General features: G+C 57.7%; 6 protein-coding genes across 6 annotated transcripts; 2 read left to right on the top strand and 4 right to left on the bottom strand.

The window, feature by feature from the left end:
• Positions 1-1,335: 1,335 nt before the first annotated feature.
• On the bottom strand, positions 1,336-2,554 carry TRAVEDRAFT_121218 (uncharacterized protein; the record flags this gene model as incomplete). The annotated part of the gene is made up of 4 exons (XM_008039808.1): positions 1,336-1,790; positions 1,897-2,216; positions 2,269-2,365; positions 2,419-2,554. The coding sequence occupies 4 exons, from the start codon at positions 2,552-2,554 to the stop codon at positions 1,336-1,338; spliced, it is 1,008 nt and encodes a 335-aa protein (XP_008037999.1).
• A 910-nt stretch (positions 2,555-3,464) lies between these two features.
• Positions 3,465-5,921, bottom strand: TRAVEDRAFT_122476 (carotenoid ester lipase precursor; the record flags this gene model as incomplete). The annotated part of the gene is made up of 14 exons (XM_008039807.1): positions 3,465-3,719; positions 3,786-3,823; positions 3,887-4,140; positions 4,207-4,259; positions 4,314-4,421; positions 4,513-4,780; positions 4,842-4,911; positions 4,971-5,044; positions 5,108-5,182; positions 5,232-5,259; positions 5,319-5,331; positions 5,384-5,448; positions 5,513-5,703; positions 5,758-5,921. 14 exons carry the CDS (start codon positions 5,919-5,921, stop codon positions 3,465-3,467), a joined length of 1,656 nt encoding a protein of 551 aa, XP_008037998.1.
• An 875-nt stretch (positions 5,922-6,796) lies between these two features.
• Positions 6,797-10,267, bottom strand: TRAVEDRAFT_28809 (uncharacterized protein). The gene is made up of 20 exons (XM_008039070.1): positions 9,989-10,267; positions 9,864-9,931; positions 9,753-9,805; positions 9,642-9,697; positions 9,566-9,582; positions 9,169-9,500; positions 9,011-9,113; positions 8,827-8,953; positions 8,660-8,768; positions 8,584-8,605; positions 8,517-8,530; positions 8,419-8,467; positions 8,322-8,367; positions 8,209-8,269; positions 8,132-8,152; positions 8,037-8,075; positions 7,838-7,968; positions 7,503-7,745; positions 7,029-7,393; positions 6,797-6,970 (listed from the first exon to the last, which is right to left on the bottom strand). The coding sequence occupies exons 1-20, from the start codon at positions 10,065-10,067 to the stop codon at positions 6,923-6,925; spliced, it is 1,983 nt and encodes a 660-aa protein (XP_008037261.1). The 5' UTR covers positions 10,068-10,267; the 3' UTR covers positions 6,797-6,922.
• A 704-nt stretch (positions 10,268-10,971) lies between these two features.
• On the bottom strand, positions 10,972-13,004 carry TRAVEDRAFT_147961 (glycosyltransferase family 15 protein). Its single transcript, XM_008039806.1, has 12 exons — positions 12,900-13,004; positions 12,516-12,832; positions 12,321-12,460; positions 12,252-12,261; positions 12,163-12,193; positions 12,061-12,113; positions 11,926-11,999; positions 11,801-11,863; positions 11,654-11,746; positions 11,493-11,593; positions 11,254-11,425; positions 10,972-11,190 (listed from the first exon to the last, which is right to left on the bottom strand). Exons 1-12 carry the CDS (start codon positions 12,981-12,983, stop codon positions 11,138-11,140), a joined length of 1,191 nt encoding a protein of 396 aa, XP_008037997.1. The 5' UTR covers positions 12,984-13,004; the 3' UTR covers positions 10,972-11,137.
• A 2,833-nt stretch (positions 13,005-15,837) lies between these two features.
• Positions 15,838-20,174, top strand: TRAVEDRAFT_147958 (subtilisin-like protein; the record flags this gene model as incomplete). The annotated part of the gene is made up of 15 exons (XM_008039805.1): positions 15,838-16,080; positions 16,132-16,693; positions 16,756-17,061; positions 17,120-17,279; positions 17,358-17,463; positions 17,538-17,603; positions 17,659-17,764; positions 17,829-18,008; positions 18,080-18,613; positions 18,670-18,903; positions 18,963-19,092; positions 19,154-19,425; positions 19,488-19,627; positions 19,683-20,077; positions 20,139-20,174. Coding segments are annotated over 9 exons (1,783 nt in total), but the record flags the coding sequence as incomplete, so codon positions are not given.
• A 1,855-nt stretch (positions 20,175-22,029) lies between these two features.
• TRAVEDRAFT_20094 (uncharacterized protein) lies at positions 22,030-22,663 on the top strand (the record flags this gene model as incomplete). Its single annotated transcript, XM_008038992.1, has 3 exons — positions 22,030-22,105; positions 22,160-22,210; positions 22,263-22,663. 3 exons carry the CDS (start codon positions 22,030-22,032, stop codon positions 22,661-22,663), a joined length of 528 nt encoding a protein of 175 aa, XP_008037183.1.
• Between the last annotated feature and the right edge of the window lie 1,780 nt (positions 22,664-24,443).

Genomic DNA, 24,443 nt, shown 5'->3' with positions numbered 1-24,443 from the left:
GCTGCGTATATACACATGCAACTGAGTTTGAGCCGACATGGCCGACAGACTGCACCGAACACCTCCTGTGTGGGACCGAGACGATCCGGACATAGTACCAGAAGGCGATGAATCGTGCATAAAACGTATCGAGGCTGCTCAGCAGCCATCGTGCATGGCCATAAAGCCGGATTGTGCGATGACACCATAGCACGGCATAGATCTGGCGACGACTCCACAAGACCGAACACAGCGAATGGGGCTCTTCTGCATCGTGAGCGTAAGGACGCGGACTCACATGACGGCAACACATACCAACCACAGGCGTGCGCCCGCACAGGCATGGAAGAAGCCCGACGCGTACTTCTTCCCGCCATTTTTCCTCTCCTTTTTTCGCCTCATGTATCAAGCCGCATATTGACGGTTTTGCAGGAGGCCGCCAAGCCAGTATCTGCTAAAAGCGACAGACGATGGTGCTGCGCTGACGGGTCATCTTGTTATACTTGAGTGATCCGACGGGGACGTCGGCGCTGGGGAGCACTCAACAACTCGCCATCCAGAGTAATCGTCCACGTCGCGACTCCATCGGCTCGGGGTTGAACGGTGAGCTCTACGCCTGGGAAGGGCGTCAGTTGTGGTGCGTGGTGCGACCTCGCATTCCTTCGGTTACTGCGATTCTACGCATGAGAGCTTAGGCATAGGCATATAATCTGGGTGAGCGTGTCTTCGCCAGAAGTCACGCCAAAGCTAAATCAAGAATATTAGGTAGCGGGATTCTAGCGACAGGTCAGCTGGTTAGGACTCCACGCATCCACGCAGTTTCACACTCACCACCCTTGCCTGCCGCACTCCTTTCGCAAAAACAGTGACGAAGCCCTTTGTCATTCCCCCGCCCACGCTCACGAATCGAGGCCGTAAATGCGGTGAAAGCACTGCGAAGTCCTCGGCTTTCGCTTTAAGACCGCGTAGCGATTGTTGGGATGTCTCCGATAGGCCCGACGTTAGCTGTATGCGCTCCAGGATTTTCGGTGGACATCAGTGCGACAGCGGTTCTCACATCTCCGTCTTCTCAGATGGCACCACGCCGAGGTATCTTTCCATCGGCCGAACGCCCAGAGGTACATACGTCCCCGGTCGGCGCGAGTCGATGTCAAGTCTCGCAGGTCAGGAGACTTGTGGAAAGGCCAGATTCCGCAGCAGCGGATAAATAAAGCGCAAAGCAAGACTTGAGGGCAGGGGTATCGTACATCTACGCGCCAGGAAGTATTAGCACATCGCCGGCTCGAACGATTTTGACGACTTACGGTATACAACAGTCGAAACAGCGCCCTGACAAAGGTGGGCGCAAGCCATTCGTTATGCCTTCCCCGCAAGCGCTCCAGCAGCTGCTCGCCGCCTCTTGTTCCCCCGCCTGATCTCGCCCAGGTCCGCCTCGTACTCCACGTCCTTCAGCGGATTGAACACATTCATGCTCTTCCCCAGTGTGCCCGGGGCCTGCGCCTCCCTCCCCCCGCCCCGCGCGCGCCGCTTCCCGTTGCTCGCCGCGACCCCCGCCCCGTGCCCATAGCTCTGCGAGGCATTTGGGTGCGCGGAGATGAGCGTGAGCGGGAACGGCGATGGCAGCTCGTCCACCGAGAGCGAGTGTGGATTGAGCACCGGCCCAGTCGTCACTGGGCCCGACGCGGTCGCGCCGTTGGCGTGCCCGGGGTGTCCCCCGGGCGTGGGCGTCGGTGGGGGCGACGTGCCCCCACCCAGCTTGTTGCGTAGCTTTCGCGTGATGTGCGGGCGGGACTGGGCGTCCATGCCGCCGTCTATTGTGGCAGGGAAGAACAGCTCATTAGCGCTCAGTTAAGTTTGGCGCTCGGACGCGGAAGGCACGCGGCTCCGGGAGCGGGATGTGAGATGCGGGGGACATACCGACGACGGTGCCCTCGCCCTCTTTCTCTTCGCGCGCACGGCGGCGGCGCTCTTCGATGCCCTCGAGCATGCGTTCTCTGATACGTTCGCGGCCGCGCCGCCATTCCTCCTCGACGCGCTCGCGCTCCTCGTCATACGCGGTCTGCACGGCCTGCAGAGCGTGCCGTTCCTGGAACGAGCTCGACGAGAGCAACGCGCCTCGTTCTAGGGAGAGGGGATAGAGCCGGAGGTTGTACGCCCCGAGGGTCTCGGGGCGGGTTGAGAGTTGGATGGAGATGCTGTGGAGGTCTGAGATCGTCTCCGCATAATGGCGGCCGATTCTAGGTAGGCGGCGGGGCGGGCGTGAGCGATGGACAGTAGATCCAGAAAGACTGTACGCACTCTTCTCGTCGGTCTGCCATCTCTTTGCTGATCTTGCCTATAACCTCCTTCCTTCGTTTGTCCCTCTTGGCCTCTTCCGTCTGGGGGGCTACTACGACCATCCGTCTGGAGCTGTGCGGCACTGAAGGGGTGGGTGCTTACCATGCGGTCGCGAGCTCGGGCCCGCGAGAGTCTCGTAGTGTAGTGTGTTGACGGAGGCGAGCTCGCTGGTGGCTCCTGCGCGGACTTTGTGCGTGGAGGAGTGAGATAGGGCAAATACTCCTGGCTGTGGTGGCATCGAGGTGAGATGGATCTGTGTTGCAGTTCTAAAGTTGGAAGGTGCCCTGTTGGTTGGGGAGACGACGTTTGATAGATAGGATGGATGCAGGGCGTTGTGGTAGGGCACGATAGGCGGTGTGGGGGCGAGGCAGAGGGAGCAGTCAAAATGCAACCGAGTGAACAGGACCACCAGGCCTTGCACGAGCGCCAAAAGCATTGTCCCGCGCTCTGACCCGTTCTCCTCGGATTTTGGCCGTTGCTACTACCCACGCTATCTCGTCACTGTATTCAAATCCAGCCCTTGGCAGCGCTCTGTTTGCGCTGGATGTTCACTGGCTCATTGAAGTAGAGCGGCCGGAGGGCTGGCCAAAATGTGGCTCTATGGCTGGCGGGCCGGAGCAGCCGGGGAGCGCCCAGATCTAGATGAGACGCGTCGCGTCGCGCCACATCCGCTTGAGCGTCTGAACTCGATCGTCTTTGTGGCAAGACACCACCACCCTTGGCAGGAACACGGTCGGACGTTAGACAAGCAACATTCAGGAAGAGTATAGTCCACAGTATACGCGTACACGCTCGTCATATATTCCAAATATGTGCCGGAAATCTGTATATCGCTGTCGGCTACCATGGGGAACTGGAAGTACAATCCATTGCCCCGACCAAACGATGGTCGTACACACTTCAAATAGACGGTCGAGAGGTATAGTCAAGCGCGAGGTAGTACATCTATTCCTGTGCCCCCGTTTTTATTTACGGCTAATGTAACTCATAGAGAATTTCAAGCAACCAGAGCTTTACAGGTGCTCGTATGCTGTCGTCCGCGTGTAGTCTTAAATTCTTTAACATTGCAAGATAAGTATGTCCGTAAGCAGGAGTAGATTATGCCCGACACTCAGACAACCAAAAACTGTAGCGCGACACAATTCAGCTCACAACAGGTACTTGAGAGACAGCTCCTGCACAAGCGCAATTGCGTCCGCCCTGAACGTGTCCTCTGAGATGACCAGCGGCGTCGCTCCGTCCACAAACGTCATCAGTTGCGGGGACTCCGGCGTGTATCGCGGCCACGCGGGAGTCACCGACCCATTCGCGCCATTGGGATCGAGATGATTGACGAAGTGGATGAGGAAGTCTGTCATGTCGCCGGGTGCGTACATGTTGCCGCTCAAGTCGCTGCCGTGCTCCTGCAAGAAGAAAACACGCGGCCAAGTTAGCGTTCGTTGTGCACCGGAAATTTTAAAAACTCTCACCGCTCCGATGATGGGAGTCGTCTTCTGGCGCTTGCTGACTGTGTCCAGAGAGTGGTCAGTTTTGTATGGCACTCGCCGAATGGCAGCTGAACAATGCTCACGGAAGGACCACACAGGCTGCTTGTCCGCGCGCTGGCTCAAGAAGAAACGCCGCGGAGACTGGAAGACGATATCACCGTTCAGCGCAGCGACACGCTTGTACTGCGGTGAAATCGCGTTCGCGGATCCAGTGTCGAAGGGAGAGCCTGCGGAGGGGTCGACCGGGTAGAGCGCAAGGAGCTGGTCGAGGTCCGCAGACGATATGTTAGGAAGGAGGAAGCGTGCACCAAGGTATGCGCGCAGCTCGTCGTCCGTCCTGAAACGGAGAGTATAGACAGGTTAGAGTGATCCCTCGCACAGCTGCTGAACAGGAACCACTCACGTGATATTGCCCACAGCCATAAGTGCGAACACCGTTCCCTCGTCGTCGCAGTCCTAGTACCCAAACATCAGGAGTCTCTTCAATGGCGACGCGGTGGGAGAACTTACGCCGCTGACGATCGGGATGTTGGCGACCTGCCCAGACACGACCAACTTCTGGGGCACATCGACCAGAAATTGCCCATCCGGACGCGGGAGAAAGGTCGGGATCACCCCCTGTTCACCACCTAATAGTCAGCATCGTATCCAGATTTTGTCTGTAGTGGCACCAGGAAAAACCAATGCCATTCGTCAACTCGAGACTCACATCCGACGAGAGCAGGCCAGGGGCTGCGTCCGCGGCGGCCTTGAACGTAGCGTACGGCACACCACGAAGACACGCGAGCGTGTCTGCAGAGCCGGTGCAATTCGTCTGCGCCACGATGGCGTCGTAGTGCACCTGGCCGCGCGTGACGTTCGCAACAGGGAGCGGCGAGCCGGACTGCATGAAGGCGCCGTGGAAGAGGCCCTCGGTGTCACCTCCGTTCAGAAGCATTTGCGTCGCGGTGGACATCGATCCCGCGCTCTGGCCCCATCTATGCGAGAGGCAATCTGGTTAGAACAGAAGAGGTGGCGTTGAGGTGTTTAAGTACGTACATCACCACGCGCGAGGGATCTCCGCCAAACGCGGAGATGTACTTCTGCACCCAACGCAGCGCCTGGCGTTCTGAAAAGCATATTATATGAGTGCGTGTGCATCATCCCAACAGGACGTCAAGGACGTACGATCTTGTAGACCTAAGTTGGCGACTCCCGCATCTTGGACTTCCTTGCTGGACAAAAATCCGAAAGCTGACAAACTGTTGAGACAGAAAGAATGGTGAGCAATCTACCGTGAGGTGTAACCAATAGCTCGGGCTCACCGATAATTGAGGCTCACATAGACCACTGGTTCACCAAGGTCGATGGATCGCTGAACGATTACGCCGCCATCGTAACTTGGTTCCCTTATTAGCCAGGTCACCGACACGCGAAGGATATGCTCACGAGTTTGGACTACCATCCATAAAGCCACCTGTTTTTATATGCGTGAGATCAAAAGCGAGAACTTGATTTGCACATTACGGGACGTACCGCCAAAGATCCACTGTGTGCCAGAGTCAGAGGGGTATATGCGCTGATCAATGTGCCTAACTTACCACCGCAACGGGAAGCTTCGCATCGGGTGGTGTACCATATGGGACGACTACATTCACCGTGAGACCTGCACCGGATGTGAAGATTGGTGAGCCTGCTGAAACGGCCTTCCATAATCTGGTTTTACGTACAGTCCTCGCTGGAAGGATTGTCTCCTTGGTATATGCCGTTGATCAAGAAGTTCGCAACGGTGCTCTCGAACCCCGCGGGAAGCGGGAATTGGATCGCCTGCTGGGGGCATGCTGCTCCAAAGGTGTTCACGGTAGATTTTCCGCTGTATGGGTCGCTCGGAACCGGAGCTCGAAGGCGGAGGTCGTTCACTCTGCAGTCAAAGAGTGAGCTGGATGGCGGCGTAGAGTGCGGCGGTCTGGCTTACGGCGGTTTCGCATAATGAATACCGAGAAACTTGCTGACGTTCCCACTGATCGTCCCAGTGAACACGGCATCGTCAAGCTTTACACTCGGCTGGTCCAGAGCATGTCCGGATGCGGCCAAGAGGGAGGCTACGAGGAAGAGAGATCTGGATCTAGAAAATACCATGGTTCGAGTTGTTGTCGTTTCGAACAGAGTTTGTGGTACTTATATACTGACACTCGTCGACGGTCATGTCCCGGCTATGCCAAAGGTATGGACGTCTGGACAGTCATCTGCTTCCGGAGAGGGCACCGTATCGTCCTGCTTCTCAGAAGACACTGCTTTAGCTACGCGGGCAGAGTAACGTTTATCGGGTGCGTTTGCGGCACCGAGCTGACGCGGGAAGACTTCCGCGAGGCTACAAGCCAACTTGTGCATTGTCAACGTCATGGTTCTGACATCCAGACGAGGACCAGGGGACTTACAAGTTCTCTCTACATCTGACAAAACTGCTTCCGGCGCGTATGGCTGTGCCAAAACCCGGTCTACAGCAGTATGATCGACACATACCCGTTCAGCACATACCCACTCCATACATACCCGTCTTTTTCCGTGTCGGAAGGAGCTGATGCATATGAGTGACTCGTCGACAGTCAATATAGCCCTTCTAGGTTTGACTTGCCACCTGGCGGGTACATATGTACTATGCCTCGCTGCAATGACATAGCCGCAGGAGTGAGTGCGTTATGGCTCGGATGTCGAGCCGTGTCGACGGCCACGAAGGCCGACTCATACTGGCTTGGAAGCACGAGTTCACGCGGCTCATAGGTGAAGCGGTTCTATGAGACACGGTAAAAATTTTGCTCGCGAGAACCAGCGTAGGTGGTGTGGTGTAAGCTCGGACAGGCCCAACGAAGTGGAGGGAGGGACGAGGCGAAACGCCTTAGCGCCCAAAAAGAGAAACAAATCCCTTCGTCATGTGACCCAAGACATGACCTCGAGAATTTGTAGCGTTGAGGATCTCGAAGACAGCTGATGCACTGGAGTTAGGAAAGTTGCTCGGGGCTTAGCTGGTGGTGCTCGTAATGATTCGATAAAGGTTATATCGTTACACGATGGATCCTTCAAAAACAACGCGGATAATGACTCCGCCAGTGCTTCACATATAGGGCAGGTTATTTCACGGTTCAGGTAGACTTGAAGGTAGGGAATTCTCCGATACGGAGCTTCGTAGCCTGCAATCATGCCAATCAGCCCAACAGACCACCAAAGACATGCAACACCGCCACTCACCCCGAAAGGCCACAGTGTGATGTTCGTAGCCGGACCCGTGCACGCCGGGTTCGTCGGCGGAGCAGCCGCAAATGTGTCGCCCGCCACACCCCACGAGATCGGGCACGCCGTCGCCGTAATCGTGAACGGCGGCAGCCCCGAGTCGAAAACGGGCGACGGCAGGCTTCCGCCCTTCGGCGCCGCGCCGTGGAAGACCAGCGTGGCCGGGTCGATCGCGTACTGCCACGCTTCCGTGGCGTCGAATTCGAGGTCGACCGCAAGCGGCTGCTGTGCGTTGCGCGCGAGCACCTTCTGGCTGCGCGAGATGTCAAACGCGTAATGCAGCGGACCGCGGTGCACCGCGATGCTTCCGTGCGGGCGCGATTCTGCGGGTGGGGAAACAGAGAAAGCGCGTCAGACGCCGTCGGGACACATCTCCCCCGAAGCGAAGAAGGACGGAGCATCACGGAGGCGGAGAAAGGAGATTCGCCGCACCAGTGGTAATGTCCGCCGGGAGATTGAGCACGAGCTTCGTCGTTCCGGCGGGCACGGAGACGGCGTGGAGACCGTTGGAGGGGGCCACGGCGTGCGCTGCGCCTCCGTTGATCGCGATGGTCCCCTTGCTGACCCAGCTCGGGATGCGGACCTGATAGGTGAATGGTTTCGCCGCCCTGATCGTCGTGGTGAGCGTGTCCCCGAACGGGTAGAGCGTGTCCACCGTGACGGAGACTTTGTTCGCTGTGAAACAGAAGCGGAGGTGTGTCAGTCGCGGGTGGCCATGCCTCTGACGTGTCTGAGAAGCTGCGAACGTCGCGCCCGCTAGTACTGACCGTTTGCGAGAGTGGTGTTAACGCTGAAGGGCCCGAGATAGACCTGCACGAGCGACGTCTGGTCCGGCGATGTCACGAAGGCGTTACTGATAAACTTCGGCCACCCTTGCGGGTGGTTCACGGTGCAGCAGCTGTAAATAACCATGTCAGCGCTCGAGGTCTACCCGGTCGACTCTTCTGGCATGTCGGAGGGACCTACGGATAGTTCGGCTCTAGGCCGAAGACATTCGAGTAGGCTCTGCCGAACGGCTTCCGGTTAACACCCCGTCATCTCTACAGGAGTAGCGTGCTTACCCGTCGTTCGGGAATGGGTTTCTTACGATGACGCGTATATGAGCTAATGTGTGGGTCCGAGTGATAAATGTACATACGGTGACATGTTCTTCGAAGCAATTTGGTTTTGCTGCTGCAGGTACTGGCGAGACCACATATCTGAATTTGCATCAGCATATGTTCTGTTCTAAGTGTTCCTTTCGCGACCCACCTCCAGTGAGAGTAGCAGGGAGGGCGTTGTACGTGATCCGTTCGACCTGTTACGGCAGCTTGAGATGTGGAAGATCGCTTGAAAACGACACACCTACCCTGTCCGCAAATTTGGGGTCGCCGATCACCTGGTACAAGAAGGAACCACTGTGGTACTGTTAGATCATGTTTGGACTTTCGTAATGAGCATACATACGAGAACATCGTTTCCTGCGGGTGAATGTCAGTGTACTAATTCCGAGCAAGCTATTGTGCGTACGTACCACGACGAGACAAAGCTCGGTTCTTTAACCAGCATATAGTCAGTCACCATCATCACACTTCCATTCTCGGACCTACCCTCGAATAGCCTCCAAGCCAGCCAGGTACTCGTCCGCTGCATAGATACCAGAGGGTCGACCATGGTACTGGAACAGCAAGTCCCACCCCTTGCTCGCAGCGTCAAGGTCTGTCGAGTATTTGCTCAGTAAGCTGTGCCGGATGCCTTACGGGGATAATGCGCTCACCAGACTGGTTGTGTGTAAACCGGTACGTCGCCGGAAGCGCCTTCAGGCCTTCTGCCATGTTGACACCGTGCCAAGTCAGAACGGGGAAAGGGTTCGGGAGGTTCTCCACAGCGGTCTTGGGGAAGAACTGGATGCCATGAATCAGTAAGTAGTTATACATCGAGGAGTTCACGCATATGCGAACCTCCTCTTTGAAGACGTCCTCCCACGGGTCTCCCGTGTACTTGAGCATCTTCATTGTGTCGATCAAGAGATCCTCCTGCCCATCGGGGTGGAATTCGTACAGCCTGCAAACTCGCGTCAGTCTAGTCCGCACACCAAAAAGCACATATATACACGCACCACTGGAGGGTCATCACGAAGTCCTCCCAGCGCGTCGCTGCCCAGTCATCGACGCCCTCGCCGTTGTTGTGCAGCATCGTGTTCGCGAGCGCGACGAACTTGTGCAGCGCAGGCACCACTTTCGTCGCGAGCGCCGGGTTGGCCTCGACCATCTGGATCGCCCCGAAGAAGAAGGGGTACCGCCCCCAGAGGAAGCGCGGCTTCGTGGTGTTGACCTCGGGCCCGAGCCAGCCTGTAGAGTCTTGGTGGTCGAGGACGTAGTCGAGGAATTGCTGCACTTCGGACTGGACGTTCGCATCGTCCAGGAGAACACCGTGCGGGACCATAGCGTTCTGGCAAGGGTGTTAGCTCCATTGGAAGCATACGCGATCTGCGCTACGCCGCAGAAGATACGCACAAACCAATAGCTCCCGGCTGAAGAAGCGATACGTAAATCAGATCGACCGCGTTAAGTACGCAGTCACCCTACTCACCTTCTTCCAAGTTGGAATAGAAGGAATTTCCGCCTGTCCAGTCGGTCTGCGCAACGCTATCACGAGTACTTCAACTCCGGGGTCCAGGTGCTCGAGAATGTATCCACTCACTAGTCATAGAACTCGTGTTCATGGCCCGCAAGGCCATTGCTCTGCACTACAAGCTACACGAAAAGGTGTTAGATGAGCTACACGAGAACATCGGACCAAATCGCCACACACCTGGTCGTGCAGCCATCCTGCAGGCTTCACATTCCCCAGCGGGATGCTCAAAAACTTCTTCGGCGCAACTGCAAGAACACAATCAGCACCACCCCACCACCCGGAGCATTCCATCTGATACTCACGTCCCGAGGGAGCTTGGCCATTAACGACCTCGCGCGCAGCAAAGGAGGCTAGAAGCGAAACGAGGAGGCTCCAGATCATCGTAAACGGCCCGTCCGCTGCCCCGTCCCAAATCCACATAGCCGCCATTTTATACCCCGGGCGAGCTCGATTCTCGAAGCACTCAACAGCAAAGACCGCTCCGTGCCGCTCAGGTGCAGCACCGCGTGATGCGATAGGAAGAAGCTAGGAGAACAAGCAGGCCCAAGTGACTTCGGTATACAGTCAGGCGTATCAAAGTTGGCTTCGAGCAGCCGTCCACCCGCTGACGGAGCTCGCGGGGACGGTGGAGTATCAGCGCTATCGCGCGCGCGGGCTCGACACGCCGGCGGCTCGTATAGCAGAACGGACGACGAGGCACCGCACGCGATTTAGACGTCTGCTGATCCTGTCGTTTTACCCGCGCGAAGCGGGGGAGCACACGGACGCGCTGTATGCGGGAGGCCTGAGGCGGTCTAGGGTGAGCCAGTGGTCGGTGGGGAAGACGAGGGACGCACCGGCATGACATCAAGGCTGCCTGTGCCCCTTCTGAGAAGATGCGGGGGTTATTCCACGGTAGGGGAGGCGGCCCGAGCCTGCAGTCACAGTACTCCTCACGGGCCGTCGGTTTGATATGCGAGACTGCACGCAGGCGCGGACCGCGCGGTGTATTCGTGTGCTAAGTATGACCAGAATTCACGGCTTCACGGTGATGAATGCCGCTCACGGACATTTGGTGATGCTGCCGTACACGCGACATGGTGGTCGGCGTCGAAGGAGGGCGCCTATTTACACAACCCTTGTGGCGTCCAAGACGACGTTTGAACTCCGATTAGGCACATCTCCGACCGGCGAACTTCAAGCTTCAAGTTCGTAAAACAAGAAGTCAAATACACCGGTACCGACAAAACGCCGAAGGCGCAGAATATCGCAGCTCGGAACATGATCGCCGTCTAATTGCGAGATAGCACGAAAGCATTGCCAAAACCCTTGCAGCGGGAGCCTACTCCCAGTGTACATTACGTGGACAGTACCAATTACATACCCTACTGAGCCCAGAACAAAGAAACAAACGTCATCACAAAGCGTCGAGAGGTCGAGAGGAGAGCAGAGGAGATGCAGCGTAGCGCAGGCTATGAATCGAGGTTCTCCTCCCATTTCCGTAAACACGAGTCCTCCCGGTAATCTGTCCACATCGTCAGCACATTGCTCACACGCCGCGCGCCCAAACACCACAGGGGATACTGACCGTAGCTGCCGTTCGGATCGCACACGCACTCGAGCGCGGTGCGCACGGCCTCGTCGCGCGGGCAGTGCTGCAGGGGGTAGTGCAGGTACCCGATGTCGTCGAAGAAGTGGATCTGGTGCCGCTCGGCGAAGAGGCTCGCGCCTATGCTGTGGACGGGCGCGTCGCCCCAGCGCTGCGGCAGGCGAGGCGCGTGAGTCATGCGGATGGGGAGAGAAGGCCGATCGGCAGCGGAGACGCACCTCGTAGTAGAACCCGCCCTTGGACTCGAGGTGTTCGAAGAACTTGGTGTAGGCCTCGCCGCGCCAGAACTCGAGGTTGCCGATCTCGAAGTTGCTCCAGACTGTATGCGGAGGTCGGTCGTTAGCAAAGCTATATGAAGGCAGTACGAAGGAGGACGTACAGTGACACCTGTTGTAGGTGAGCCCACCGTCATCCGAGAGGTAATTCAGGGAATTGTGGCGGGTCAGGTACTGGGGGTACTCGTCCATAAACTCTGAAAGGCCGGGATCAGCCATCCGGATGATTGGTCTCAAAGGGTTCCGCTCACCCCTCACGGTATCCCACAATGTGGGGATCGTTAATGGCCATTCAAGCGGCGTAATCGTGAAACCTGCATCGCGCGGAGAACCGTCAAACCTGCGCTGAAAGAGTAGCTCCATCTGTGAAGCCTACCGTAAACTTTCTTCGTGTCTTCCATCATCCGGAACGGGTCGTAATTAATGTTGCATGGGAAGTGTACGTCCGGTCTGCCGGGGTATTAGCAACATTGACCGCAATTACGGGTCTCCGGGTGAGTGAGGTACTCACTCGACGCGCCAGTACCACTTGTACGGTAGCACTAATGGGTGCCTGTAGAAGAACTGCGCGGCGTTAAATTGACGACAAAACACTGATACCACCGCCACCTACCCCGGAGTTGAACCTACACATATTGCGGTACCTGCATATACGGGGTTAGAATATTGACGGCGCGAGCCAGTGGCGGTGCATCTACGTACGGAAGGCTGCCTGAAGTTGACAAGAAGTGCTCAGCGACTACCTGCGGCCGGTGATTCAAGCTGACCCACCTCCGTAGGGAACACCGTCCTTGTCTGCTTGTGCCCTGTTCGCCGAGGCGCGTTCCTCGTCTATCCAATCAGGCTGCTCCCAGTGTTCTGGCGGGATAAGCCCGAACTGCGGAGTGCCAGAGACGACTGCGGAGACTTTCCTGCGGTTTTTTTTTTCAGTCGCCGAAAAGCGCAGTACCCTTACGGCGTGCTCACTCTTTGAACTCGTTCGAAAATGGCACCTCGTTGAGGAACAGCCAGGGATACCCGAAGCGCTTGTTAAAGCGATCCTCGAGCTCCTTGATGCTGGCGACGGCGCCGTCCACGTCAGAGTTGCGCGCCAGCATGAGGAGTACGGCGTTCGCGCGTGTCGTGCTATTTGACGGGTACTTGGCCTCTATGTTGTGAATGAGCTCCTCTGGAGTCGGTGCAGGCGTTGGTCGAGCCCATCCGAACTGCTCCTTGATGCGGGAGACGGATGTGAGGTCTGCATACTCAGGCCGCGTGTAGAACAGCAGGGAGTGTATGGAAACCTAAAGGTCGATCCCAATTTAGCGTGAGCCGGAATTAGACGTCGAAGGTTTGATGAACTCGGCTTACGATAACGGTGGTGACGATAGCGAGCCAGAATAACGTCTTGTTTGTGGCACATATGCGCCGTCTTGAAAGTGATGAGGGCGGCATGGTGGGAGGTACAGAGCTGAGAGGGGAAGGCCAAGCGGAGGTAAGGTTAATAGATGCCGCCACGCCGCCCGAGCAAAGTTCGTTCGCAGTCGTTCTGCACAGCCTGCGCGGTGGTCAGACCGCACTCGATTCTGATGAGTCAGGTGACGGAAGCGCGACCGCCGTTGACAGAGAAGAATCACACTCGGTGATGAATCGCCCCGGCCTGGCTTTAGCGTGGGTACTTTCTATGTTCGAACCATGGGCGCGTCGCCCATCCAACCCCGCCGCCGGAACAGGAGTGCTCGACAGACCCGACCACAGCCCTTGGCAGCTCGCCCTGGCGCGGGTATGTGTGAGCACAAGCAAAATACGATATATCGAGCCGCTTACCTGGCTAGGCATTCATTGAACGAAGCCTCCGACTCGGAGATTCTAAAGCCTCATGGGCGCAACACCTATGCTGGCATGATCAGTGCCATCATGGCCACATCATTCAATATGAATTTGATCTAGACCCGGATGCCCGGCCCGCCCCTCCCACTCTCCTCCAGCACAGCTCCGAGTCGTCCAAGTCCCAGGCACAGCACCGTCGATTGCTTCTTGAGCTTGACCCTGATCTACACGCACGGCATGGCTCTGCATCGCTCGAAATTCGCTCAGCGTGAGGACGGTGAAGACGAGAATAGGATGCGCCCACGCAGTCGCCGAGCGCTGGCCAGGCATCCCGAGGACAGGCTGGCGCGCAGAATTCCGAGGAACCAATTCCACGAATAGCCAACACATATTGCATAGCAACCGTACACGATTTAAGGACTCTGATAGCGACTACCCCGCAGTGACGATGATCCCTGGTGCTGTGTTTTTCTCTCTACAGCACAGGTCTTCTGCCACTTCATCACTCAGTACTCATGAACGATGATACTCATCGAGATACGTCCTACGCTATGTACTGTGCGCCATTCCACTCTCATATCGTGGCATTTGCTTGTGACTTGTTAGTATTACTCACCGGTACGTGTATTTCTCTTCATCACTGTACATGTCTTCAGATGAACGCTGCGCGTTTCTGCGCCAACATCTCCGCCCGCTCAGTTGCTAACAGTATAAGTACCACAGGTAATCACGCATCTTCTATCACTCTGCTCTCATTACCGCGCGCTATGCCTCGCTCCACTCGTTTGCCTTTCAATTCAAGCACGAGCGAGATCGGATGCGACTTCTCTGTCAACCTACTCGCCTACCCGGCCGCCGCACCACCGGACGCGGCCTCTTACTCTATGTCTCCCTTCAGCAATGCCGCCTGAAAAACACGGCGATCTACGCCGTATATATGAAGAGGTGCAGTCCGCCGAGGACGTTGCCGGCCGGCCTGCAGCTTTATAATTGGAACCCTTCCTTGCTCGACGCGGTATTGCATGTCCGTGAACTCGGCGAAAACCGTGCGCATAACTTACCTCCTCAAGTTTCCCCAGGGTCGAATTTCTCCGCGGTGCGTTCCCACAGGACCCTTCAAGTACTTACTTCTGAAGAAATTTCATTGTAATGTCAGAGTGTACACGCCTGACCAGCGGTGCTATTGCGAAGCTCCACTCACCAGCGCACCCCGTATATGGTGCAAGCCTTCGATTCTGCCGTGCTTGGGCTCGGGAAGCATCGAACTTGCTACCTTCTCCGGGCCTTGACCATCCACTCGATTGAACCAGGGGCCAAGCCATGCTTTCCCTGTGCCTGTTGTTCGTACCTACGAGGCACCGAAAACTATCCCGCGCGGGCCCTTGCGGACAGTAGGTGGTGTACATAGCAGGTGAGCATCATCGCTTTTAGTCCTAAGTTGATCGAATGGTGATCATATACGTGGATCTGTTGATATTATCTAGTATAGAGGGCTGCCAGTAAGCTTATGGTGAAGGCTACTTTGCTGGCGACAGCATCGGATGTGTAGCCGTTTATATATGCTGTCGTACCCTCGCCATCTCATTGTACTACCGTTAGGATACTCGCATTTCTGCGGCCGAAAATAATCAATGGGGGGAGCGCGATAAACCAACCGAGTCCGAGACGCCGAGGCACGGAAGCGCCTGTGTCCGACATCGAGTGTTCCTGCAAATGCGCAAGTTTGTCCTGCTCCTACCACACCGATACTGCTCACCGGACATTGCTCTTCTCTACCTCCCACGCCGACATCCAAACATGCAATCGCTTCAATCGAAGCCACATACAACGCTGCATTTGCCTAAATGGCGCCATTGGGGCCATACGGCGGTGGTAGTGAGAAGCCTTGGACCACATGTTCCATCTCCATGCGTGATAGATAGCGTTCCCAGCCATCGCCGCCCTCGCCCCTCCCCGCCATGTGCACTTGCTCTACGACGCTATCAGACCTCTACAAGCAACACCAGGTGCAATGCAATGCCTGAGCTTGGCAGCAGACGACTGATAGCCGTCTCGACGGGGGCAGCATTCCATCGCACGGGCTCAACTGGCTGCCGGCGGCCCCGCATGGCAAAGTACCGAGGCCCTCTTGCACGAAGGAACGCGCGCGCGCGCCCTCGCCGTTTCTCCGCGCCGTTCTCAGGTCGGTGGGACGTTTCGCTCATTTGGCACGCCCATTCGCATGGCCGTCAGCCCCCACGCGCGCGCACACGAACGACGGCGATCGCCAAGGGCCATCGGTGATGCCGACGTCTCGTGCTCCTGCGTTCGCGAGGCCTGATCGCGGCGAGAAGCACGCGGGGCGCTGCACGGAAGGCCAACCCGTGCTATCCTCGCTGCTTCTGGGAGTGAGACCCGCCTGAGCGAAGGCCCCCGGCCAGCCGCTTAAAAGGGCGGCCGCCCGTTGCGCGATGCCCACCGACCCGTCGTCACCAGCCACCATGTTCTGGTCGTCTGCCGCCCTCCTCGCGCTCGTCCAGCTCTGCGTCGCCAACCCGCTGCTCCCGAAGCGGTGGGACGACTTCGGCGTGAAGCATGCCTGGGCTGAGATCCCCCGCGGCTGGGAGCTCCACGGCCCCGCGCCGGCGGACTACACCTTCGACATGCGCATCGGGCTCAAGCAGGACAAGTTCGACGAGCTTGTCACGTCCCTGTACGAGGTCAGCGACCCTGCCCACGAGAGGTGCGTGCACTCTGCGTATGCGTACTCCGTCTACTGACATGTGTATGCTAGGTACGGCCAGCACCTCTCGAAGGAGGAGGTTGCCGCGCTCGTCGCGCCGCACCCCGACTCCGTCGACCTCGTCGAGGAGTGGCTCTCCGCGCACGGCCTCGACGTCGCGTCTTCCCAGCGCTCGCACGCGGGCGACTTCGTGACGATCCGCGTGTCCGTCGCGCAGGCGGAGAAGATGCTCGGCACGCAGTACAACGTCTACCGCCACGGGAAGAGCGACGACTACGTCATCCGCACGATGAACTACAGCCTGCCCAACGTGCTGCACGAGCACGTCACCGTCGTCGCACCCACGACGTACTTCAGCACGATGAAGAGCATGAAGGCGACGAGCTTCGTGCAGGAGGACGGGCCGACGATCGAGTCCGACGCCGAGTTTGCGCACCTCCTCAAGGGCCCGAGTTCGCTCGCGACGGTGCCCACGAGCTGCAACACGGTGATCACGCCCGCGTGCCTGCGCGCGCTGTATAACACCACGACGTACGTGCCCAAGGCCACCGCCAAGAACAGCCTCGGTGTTGCGGGCTATTTGGAGGAGTTTGCGAACCGTGCGGATCTGCAGGTGATTTGCATCTGATAGCGTGTGCCACGAGGACGGCGGTGCTGACAGCATGTGTCCCGCAGACGTTCTTCAGCCGCTTCCGGACTGACGCGGTTGGCGGGACGTTCACGACCGTCCGGGTCAACGGCGGCCTCGACGACCAGACCGACCCTGGTGTTGAGGCGAACCTCGACATTCAGTACACAGAGGGCATCTCGTTCCCGACCCCGAACATCTACTACAGCACTGGTGGTTCGCCCCCTTTCAAGGCTGACAGCAACACCCCCACGAACACCAACGAGCCCTACCTCGACTGGCTGAACTTCATTGCTGCACAGACCACCATCCCCCAGACGTTCACCACGAGCTACGGTGACGACGAGCAAACTGTAAGCACCACTGCGCGGATTCAAACGCTGAGCTCGCTTGACTGACCCTGTATCGCAGGTTCCCCTCGACTACGCGACCACGGTCTGCAACCTCTTCGCGCAGCTCGGCGCACGCGGCAGCAGCATCATGTTCTCCAGCGGTGACGATGGTGTTGGAGCTGGCGACTGCCTTACCAACGACGGCAAGAACACGAAGCACTTCCAGCCGAACTTCCCTGGTACGCATCTTCTCCTCGTGGTGGTTAGGAGATGCGCTCACGCCTACCTCTCGGTCACTCCCCGCGTCTGTTGAATAGCTTCTTGCCCATTCGTCACGACCGTCGGCGGAACCATCCGTGTAAACCCTGAAGTCGCAGTTAGCTTCTCCGGCGGAGGCTTCTCGAACTACTTCGCTCGCCCGAGGTGCGTGGCCCATTCCATGGCCTATTAAGCCTTTTCCGCCATACCAGCCGAGACTGACCTGCATACACATATAGCTACCAGTCGACCGCCGTCTCGACCTTCCTGACCAAGCTCGGCAGCACGAACGCGGGACAATTCAAGTATGTGTCAACGAATTTTTTTGCGTTTCGGTCCATGCTGACTGCGCGCGTACAGCACCACCGGCCGCGCGTACCCTGACGTCGCAGCTCAGGGTCAAGGCTTCCAGGTGGTCATTGGCGGCCGCGTTGGCTCCGTCGGCGGAACGAGTGCCAGCTCGCCCGTGAGTCGCGCCTTCCAGGCATGCTGCGACGCGAACGCATACTGATGATTTCCGTTCCGTGCAGACGTTTGCGGGCGTGATCGCCCTCCTCAACGACTTCCGCCTCTCCCAGGGCAAGTCGTCTCTCGGCTTCCTCAACCCGATCATCTACTCGACTGGCGTTCCGGGCTTCAACGACATAACGTCGGGCTCGAACCCCGGGTGCGGAACGAACGGCTTCACGGCAGGCGCCGGATGGGACCCGGTGAGTGTGGCCGCGGGCTTTGGAAGCCCAACTTACTGTCCTCGTCACTCGCTGACGTCGCCCTCGCTCAGGTCACCGGCCTCGGCACACCCGACTTCGGCAAGCTCCAGGCTCTCATTGGGTGAGCGGCGGGGGGCGGGAGTCGTACTGTTACAATACACTGTATATCAAAGATGCCGGGGAGAATGTGCGATAGGCAACAAAGCGGGGGAATCGAACTTCAAACGCATCCGACGCCGGCATGTTGCGCGCGCGTGTCAGTGTGGTCCGCGCCGCCTCGTGCGCGCCATGGCATGGGTCCCTGTGTGCGACCTCGCGGCGCACGCGTGGTCGGGGAGCGCCGCCGCGCGTGGCCGATCCGCATCGGCGGTCATTCGATCAGACGAGAGCGACAAAGTTGTTGCCGCAGAACGGGCACCGCCGCGTCGCATCGAGCAGATCTCGAAGGAACCGGCTGCCGCGCGCGGAGTTTGGAAGCCCGCTGCTGCCTACGGCGTCGTGCGCGGGCGTGGGCGCCCCGGTGTGCAGGAAGGCCTTACGGGTACAGCCCACGCACGTGCGCACGCTGGGCGTCGCGAGGAGGAGCGACGTGACGCAGCAGCGGGCTGTGAGAAGGGTGAGCGGGCTGTGGGGAGGCAGCAACGGGCAGCGGAGGACGCACCCCAGACGTGGCCGTTGGGGCATACAGCGCTGTCGGCGTCTTGCAACGGGATAGAGGCGTGACAGGCCGGACATAGCTCGTCAAGGCTGTCCGTGATGCCTGGCCCAGAGGGGTCGGTGTTGGCTGTGGGAAGCAACTGAGAAAGCAGCTCCCCGGCTTCCTTCGCAAGTGCCGACGGGGTTCCTGCCATGGTGGCCAAGAGAACCGTCCGCCGTGCGAAGTACACGTCACTCGCTAGATGTTCGCAGTCAGCGACCACCTCTGACGTTCTGTTGAGCATCTAGATACCATACCATTCAATACGTCCCTGAGGGCTGACAGATGTCGGAGCACCACGAGGAGAAAGTGCGCGCGGATGTCGCGAACGGATTGATTGGCTGCTTCCGCGAACTGTTGTTCGACGTCGGCCGCTGCGGAGCAGCTCTGCGCGCAACGTTATATTTGACTTTATCGCTTCGTGTGGTTTGCGGCTGCATGGACGCACCTGGCAGTACGCGGCGACGGCGTAGCGGACGCGCACGGACTGGACACTCTTCCATCCAAACAGATGTTTCGCCAGGCTGTCCACGAGGTCATGCGACAAATTCACATCCCAATCGCCGATATATGACGGGATGACAAAGTCCGGGGCGGGCCCGCTGCATGGAGTGTAGCTGAGGGTGTCTAGAATGCGCTTGTGTAACCGAGCGATTATTTGCGGATCCCGCAGGTGGAGGAGAAGGGACCGCAAGCGTCCTATCGGCGCTCCCCCAAAGCCTGATGCCAAACATCAAGCTGTCAATGATTTATCGAAATTGGCGGGCGCAGGGCGGATGTACCAGAGGGGGAGCAGCCGACGCGCTCCGCTATTTCCCGGATAATCCGCTCGTCTCGGTTTTCCTGCCACATTTGCGCCACCACTAAAGTGCTGACGTGTTTTGCGTCGTGCTTGTAGCTAAAGTCTGTGGGACGTGACGGTCTAGGCAATCAGCATATAAGCGCATATATGCGGGTAGAACAGCCGAGTAGCGTACTCATAGATCCACATGAACGTCGAGCGGTCGTCATACGTAGTCATGCCGTTAACTTGGTCGACATCCTGAAATGTCACCTTGTCCTGCTCGGTCTGGAGAAAGATGGCGCGGGAAGCTGCGGATAGCGCGTCGGAGGACACGCTCTCGGGAGAAGAGTCCAGGGTCGGCTCGACCGAGATTCCGTGAACGACATGGAAAGATCCGTCGGAGAGCGAGAGAACAGACGCATCGAGATTTGGGTCGTAGCAGATACCCGATGCAGGAGAGAGCGCCGAGGAACCCACGGAGCGCGTTTGCGCCCGCAAGGTGAGTGTTTTGCAACCAGACCACCCGGCCTGTGGTGACTCTCCCGAAAGAAGATGCAAAGTGCCCGCCTTGTGGACGATTAGAACAGACTGAAAATAGAGAGGTTCGGTGAGCTCCTTCTCCGGCACTTCGACGACCGGAAGAGCTCACATTACCGCCGCGAGTGTTCACCCACTTCATGCCAGTAATAGCCCTGCCGTCGGCCTCATACCCCAAACTCTCGTGCCTGCGTGCTGATAGGCTTATTTCATGATCCGATGAAATTTTTGTGTGCGAGGGGGTTAACGCGAGAGTTTGGTAGACGTTCAGGACAGAAACCGAACCATCAGCGGCTCCGCATGCAAGCATCGCCTGGCCTAGAATCCTTCAGAAAGAACGCGCAGCGGGGGTCGTGACGTTACTCACAGGTGCCGTCGTGGCAATTCATCCAGGCCGACCATGAGAGGTGACGTACCCATCTGTCGGAAACGGTGGCACTGTGTGCAACAACCATTTGTTGCGCGACACGGTCGAACCTAGGGGATGTTCCACATCAGCGAGCCGATGTGTCCCCGGGCGTGTCCATACCTCAGAAAGGTAACAGAGCCGGCGCGACTGCCAACCGCCAGTAAAGATGCGTCAATTGGGGGAGCAGGCGTGAGACCCCAATCAGGTTGGGGCGACCATTCGATACCTGTGTACGGGATAAATTCAGCGGCCATCAAAGGAGCCTCCCGCCCTCACGTACACGTAGCTTGCGCGTTCAGCGTCCGTGACAACGCGGAGCTCTCAGTCTCTCCCGCAGCAGTCTTCAAAGCAGACGTGACGTCGTGGAGCTGACAGCACGTTTTGTCAGTTGGTAATCCTTTGAGGAGGGGAAGACCGCCTTGCCATAGCCATCTCTCCTGTGAGAAAGTTCTTGGATGCCCCCCATATGGTTAGCTCCGAATTGGAGTTTAGCAGGGCCAGGACACATCTGAGCGCCGACGTGGACATCGTTCGGCCTCAGTGCCTAAGTGATATGGACAGAACGTATTCCGCACGCACCCGGCGTCGGACGTGAGATGACTTGGTGAGAGCGCCAGAGCCTGCAAAGAAGGGTCCAGAGAGCCTAGACAGACACTCCCCCAGTCTAGGCGGTTCAGAATGTGAGGTCATATTCTTCGGCGGAAATACACTACCTTGGCAATCCGCCGGCCACTGATGAACAAGACCCCGATCAAACTCAACCAGCGTCCTCAGCCAGCCCAGAGGGCGCGCGCCCCGTGAGGACGGCGCAAGGTCCGTCGTCTGCTTCGTGGATGACGACAGCTCGACGTTGACGCCGCAGTCAGGAGTCTAGAAATACATCAATCATATAGGCATAAGGTAGGAGAAGTGAAGCATACCAATATGTATACGGCATGTTTCGTCAGGAGAACTACCTGCCCGTCTTCGGAGAACTGCACGCAGTTGACAGACGGCGAAGTTGCGACCGACGGCAAACTCAATGCCGCTAAAACTGAAAATTCGGACATCTTTCGGGGTGCAAATATTAGCTATGGCCGAGGAGCCCTCTGAGGCCTGCAGAGTGCATGATGTCAGCTCCACGGTTATGCATCGGAGATGAGGAGACTCAGGAGGAACCTTGAACCGCGCGTCTTCGGCTCTTATTGTGCGACAGTGCGGCGTACGCAAGCCTCGGATGTTGTTGCGGCCCTGTCGACAATGACACCGCAACAGCGCTGTGCAATGGGATCCGGAGAACAGACGAAGACCGAACGGAGTGGATGCCCGTTTGGAATGGAGGTCCCAGACATTGGGGCGGAGACGGAAAGCATAATGAGTCGGAGTCTATTCAGCGCTAGAAAGTTCGGAGACCGCCCCAGCGCCTGCTATCGGTGGTTGTTCGCGTTCAAGCTCTTGGTATTACTTGCGGGCGGTGTTGAGTGGCTCAGGAGTGATCTTCGCAGACATTTGGACGTTCGACATGACTGTCTGATACTTCATGCTCCTACGGCACAGATTGAGGTACTGATGCATGTCTCGTTTCGAATAGGACCTCACATTCTGCTACTTGCACATGACGCGCCACGACATCGAGGTACTGGACACCATCGGCACTCCGGACTACCTCGATGGCGACTTGTCCGCGGACGGTACGCAGTGCCGTCTCCACATGGGCCGCGTCGCTTCTGACTAACACCCGACAGACGTCGACGTCGTGCCACACATGCGCCCGCCCAATCCTGAGGAATCGGAAGGTCTGTTACGCCACTGCCCCGGGTTATTGAACATCGTTCACAATTACATCAGTCCTGCCTTCCCAGGTGCACCCATCCTATCCATATGGAAACCCGTTGAGTATCAAACACCCGGCGTCGCTCCCCCGGCGGCCGTACGACCCAGCCTCGCGCGCCCTGTTCGAAGACATGGGCTACGGCGGTGGCGGCGTCAACGGGTCGCTGCGCTGGAGAGATCTCGCGCTCGACTTGCTGTTCCCGGTCGACCAGGCACGGGAGGAAGCCGAGAAGGCGGCACAGGCCCGCAAGATGGCCAGCGGCACTACGTCTAACCACCCGCCCGCGCAGCAGCCGGGGCCTCCGCCGGCGGACCAGACCATAGAGGATGACGAGGAGGAAAACGACGAAAACGAAGATGACGAAGGCGACGGCGAGGGAGAAGGCGAGTCGAGCTACGACGATGATGAAGAGTAGCTTCCACCGTCGCTCAGGAGACTCTTGGCTGTGCGTCTGGCGCCTCAGGCCAGACGCTGATAGTGCTCACGGACTCAGGTCAGCATGTATGTAACAACACCCGGAAAGGCTGCGTTCCAACACATTTGGCGTGCGTCGCGCCCGCCGTTTTCCCAGCGTCTGACTCTTGCATTACCCGCTGATATAGACGGCGTCAGAGACCGAGACCTCAGCTCAGCGGCGGGCTCAATACACACGCGGCGGCATACATAGGCTGACTTCACATAACGGAAATAGCGGCGGCTCCGCGCTCAGATCCCACCATCGCTGCATCCGGCTGCCGGCGTGGGTCCAGGTGAATACTAGTCAGAACTCTACGCAGAAGTAACGTCATGAGAAAGAACGAAAAGGCGCGGACGCTCCTCTGCAGGGAATCAGAACCCTACGTGCCTGAAATTGCACATGCACTTTTCGCCTAGCGTATCTTGTCAAGGCCGCCGCTGGAGCGGATGGGTGAGAGGGTCCAGGGGATGTTCCCTTAGCGTAGCGTTTCAGATGAACTTGCCCAGGTGAGTATTGTGCCACGAGAAGCGGGCCCTCCATATGCTCGGCCTGGATCTTGGTCTTCCGGAACGCTTGGATCATGATACAAGCTGCCGGGGGCTCCTTTAGTGTCCCAATTGACACAACTTACGCTACGCCCTGCGGGCGTGACAAATTTGCGATCACCGTTCGTCCGGGCGAGTGATCGAATCTATGGCTACCCGCCCAGGCCCCAGAAATGCTCGCGCCGCGCCGCACGGAGCGATGGGAAAGTCTAAACGTCTCTGTGTATAGCGGTAATCCCAGCGTAAGGTCCTGGCACCGACGTCTACGTATGCCTCCGTGAGTGAATAACACTCTGGGGCCGCCGACTCACGTGTAGCCTTCTCATCACGCCTCCGCACCCGAATATCCAGTCTGGAGTATATTACAACAGCGCGCGCCGTGATATTTGCCCACAAGACAGCGCGCGTGGCAATGCCATGGTGGGTGCGCCGCGGCGCACGGACACGGCTGGCACTGACATCGGCGAAGATGGTGCGGTTCATGGATGATGCAAGGGGGGAAATCGCATCACGCACAAAAAGCTCTGGACTTACCTGCATAGGCCCGACGTCTGTGGGATCTCGTCATACGAGCAAAGCGCGACGCCCCGGCGCGTTCTCCGGTACTCGGAGACACACTAGAGGCGAGGGAGAGGCCCAGGCGAGTCTGCCGCGACGTGGCAAGGATCAGCAAGAAAGTCCGGCGTACGAGAGCCTCGTGGGCATTGACCGACGTGCAGGTATCAGGGGGGAGAACGGTACCCGCCCGCCGGGACTGCACAAGGCACCGGAAGAGGACATCACACTCCGGGACTACGAACTTTCTCGGTCCCCCAGAAACGGTCCCAGAACAGGATATAGAAATAGGAATTTTTGTAAACGATTCTAGGGACAGTAGAAAGATATCGAGATATGTTCCTAGAATGTTAACCAGAAGTGATATTTTTGTGACCCTTTCTATATACCTTTTGGAGCCCGCGAGAAAGACATCGAGAATTAGATATATTGTATCACTTTCTGGGAGCCCGAGAATGCGATAGAAGTTACCGTTTTTGGGTCGCATATAACGTCATTTTCTCTATTGTTTTCTGTGGCCCCGGAAAATGCATTTATAGACGTCGCCCGCTGAAATTGCCAGCCAAAAAGAGCGGGCGCTGCAGCGGGCGACGCCTAAAAATGGATTTTTCGGGGCCACAGAAAACAATAGAGAAAAT

This window comes from Trametes versicolor (assembly GCF_000271585.1).
Source record: "Trametes versicolor FP-101664 SS1 unplaced genomic scaffold TRAVEscaffold_5, whole genome shotgun sequence".
In the NCBI taxonomy this organism is placed as follows: domain Eukaryota; kingdom Fungi; phylum Basidiomycota; class Agaricomycetes; order Polyporales; family Polyporaceae; genus Trametes; species Trametes versicolor.
This window is presented reverse-complemented; position numbering and strand designations above follow the sequence as displayed.

Bases quoted from the DNA above. Each gene is read 5' to 3' on its own strand.
- TRAVEDRAFT_28809 (XM_008039070.1), bottom strand. From the start codon at position 10,067: ATGATCTGGAGCCTCCTCGTTTCGCTTCTAGCCTCCTTTGCTGCGCGC. The intron at 9,806-9,863 runs GTGTGTGGCGAT...CTTTTCGTGTAG, and splicing joins CAGGATGGCTGCACGACCAG to CTTGTAGTGCAGAGCAATGG. The intron at 8,076-8,131 runs GTAAGCACGCTA...GCCGTTCGGCAG, and splicing joins AACCCATTCCCGAACGACGG to AGCCTACTCGAATGTCTTCG.
- TRAVEDRAFT_147961 (XM_008039806.1), bottom strand. From the start codon at position 12,983: ATGCCGCCCTCATCACTTTCAAGACGGCGCATATGTGCCACAAACAAG. The intron at 12,461-12,515 runs GTGAGCACGCCG...AAAAAACCGCAG, and splicing joins TTTTCGAACGAGTTCAAAGA to GAAAGTCTCCGCAGTCGTCT. The intron at 11,191-11,253 runs GTCAGTATCCCC...CGATGTGGACAG, and splicing joins CGATCCGAACGGCAGCTACG to ATTACCGGGAGGACTCGTGT.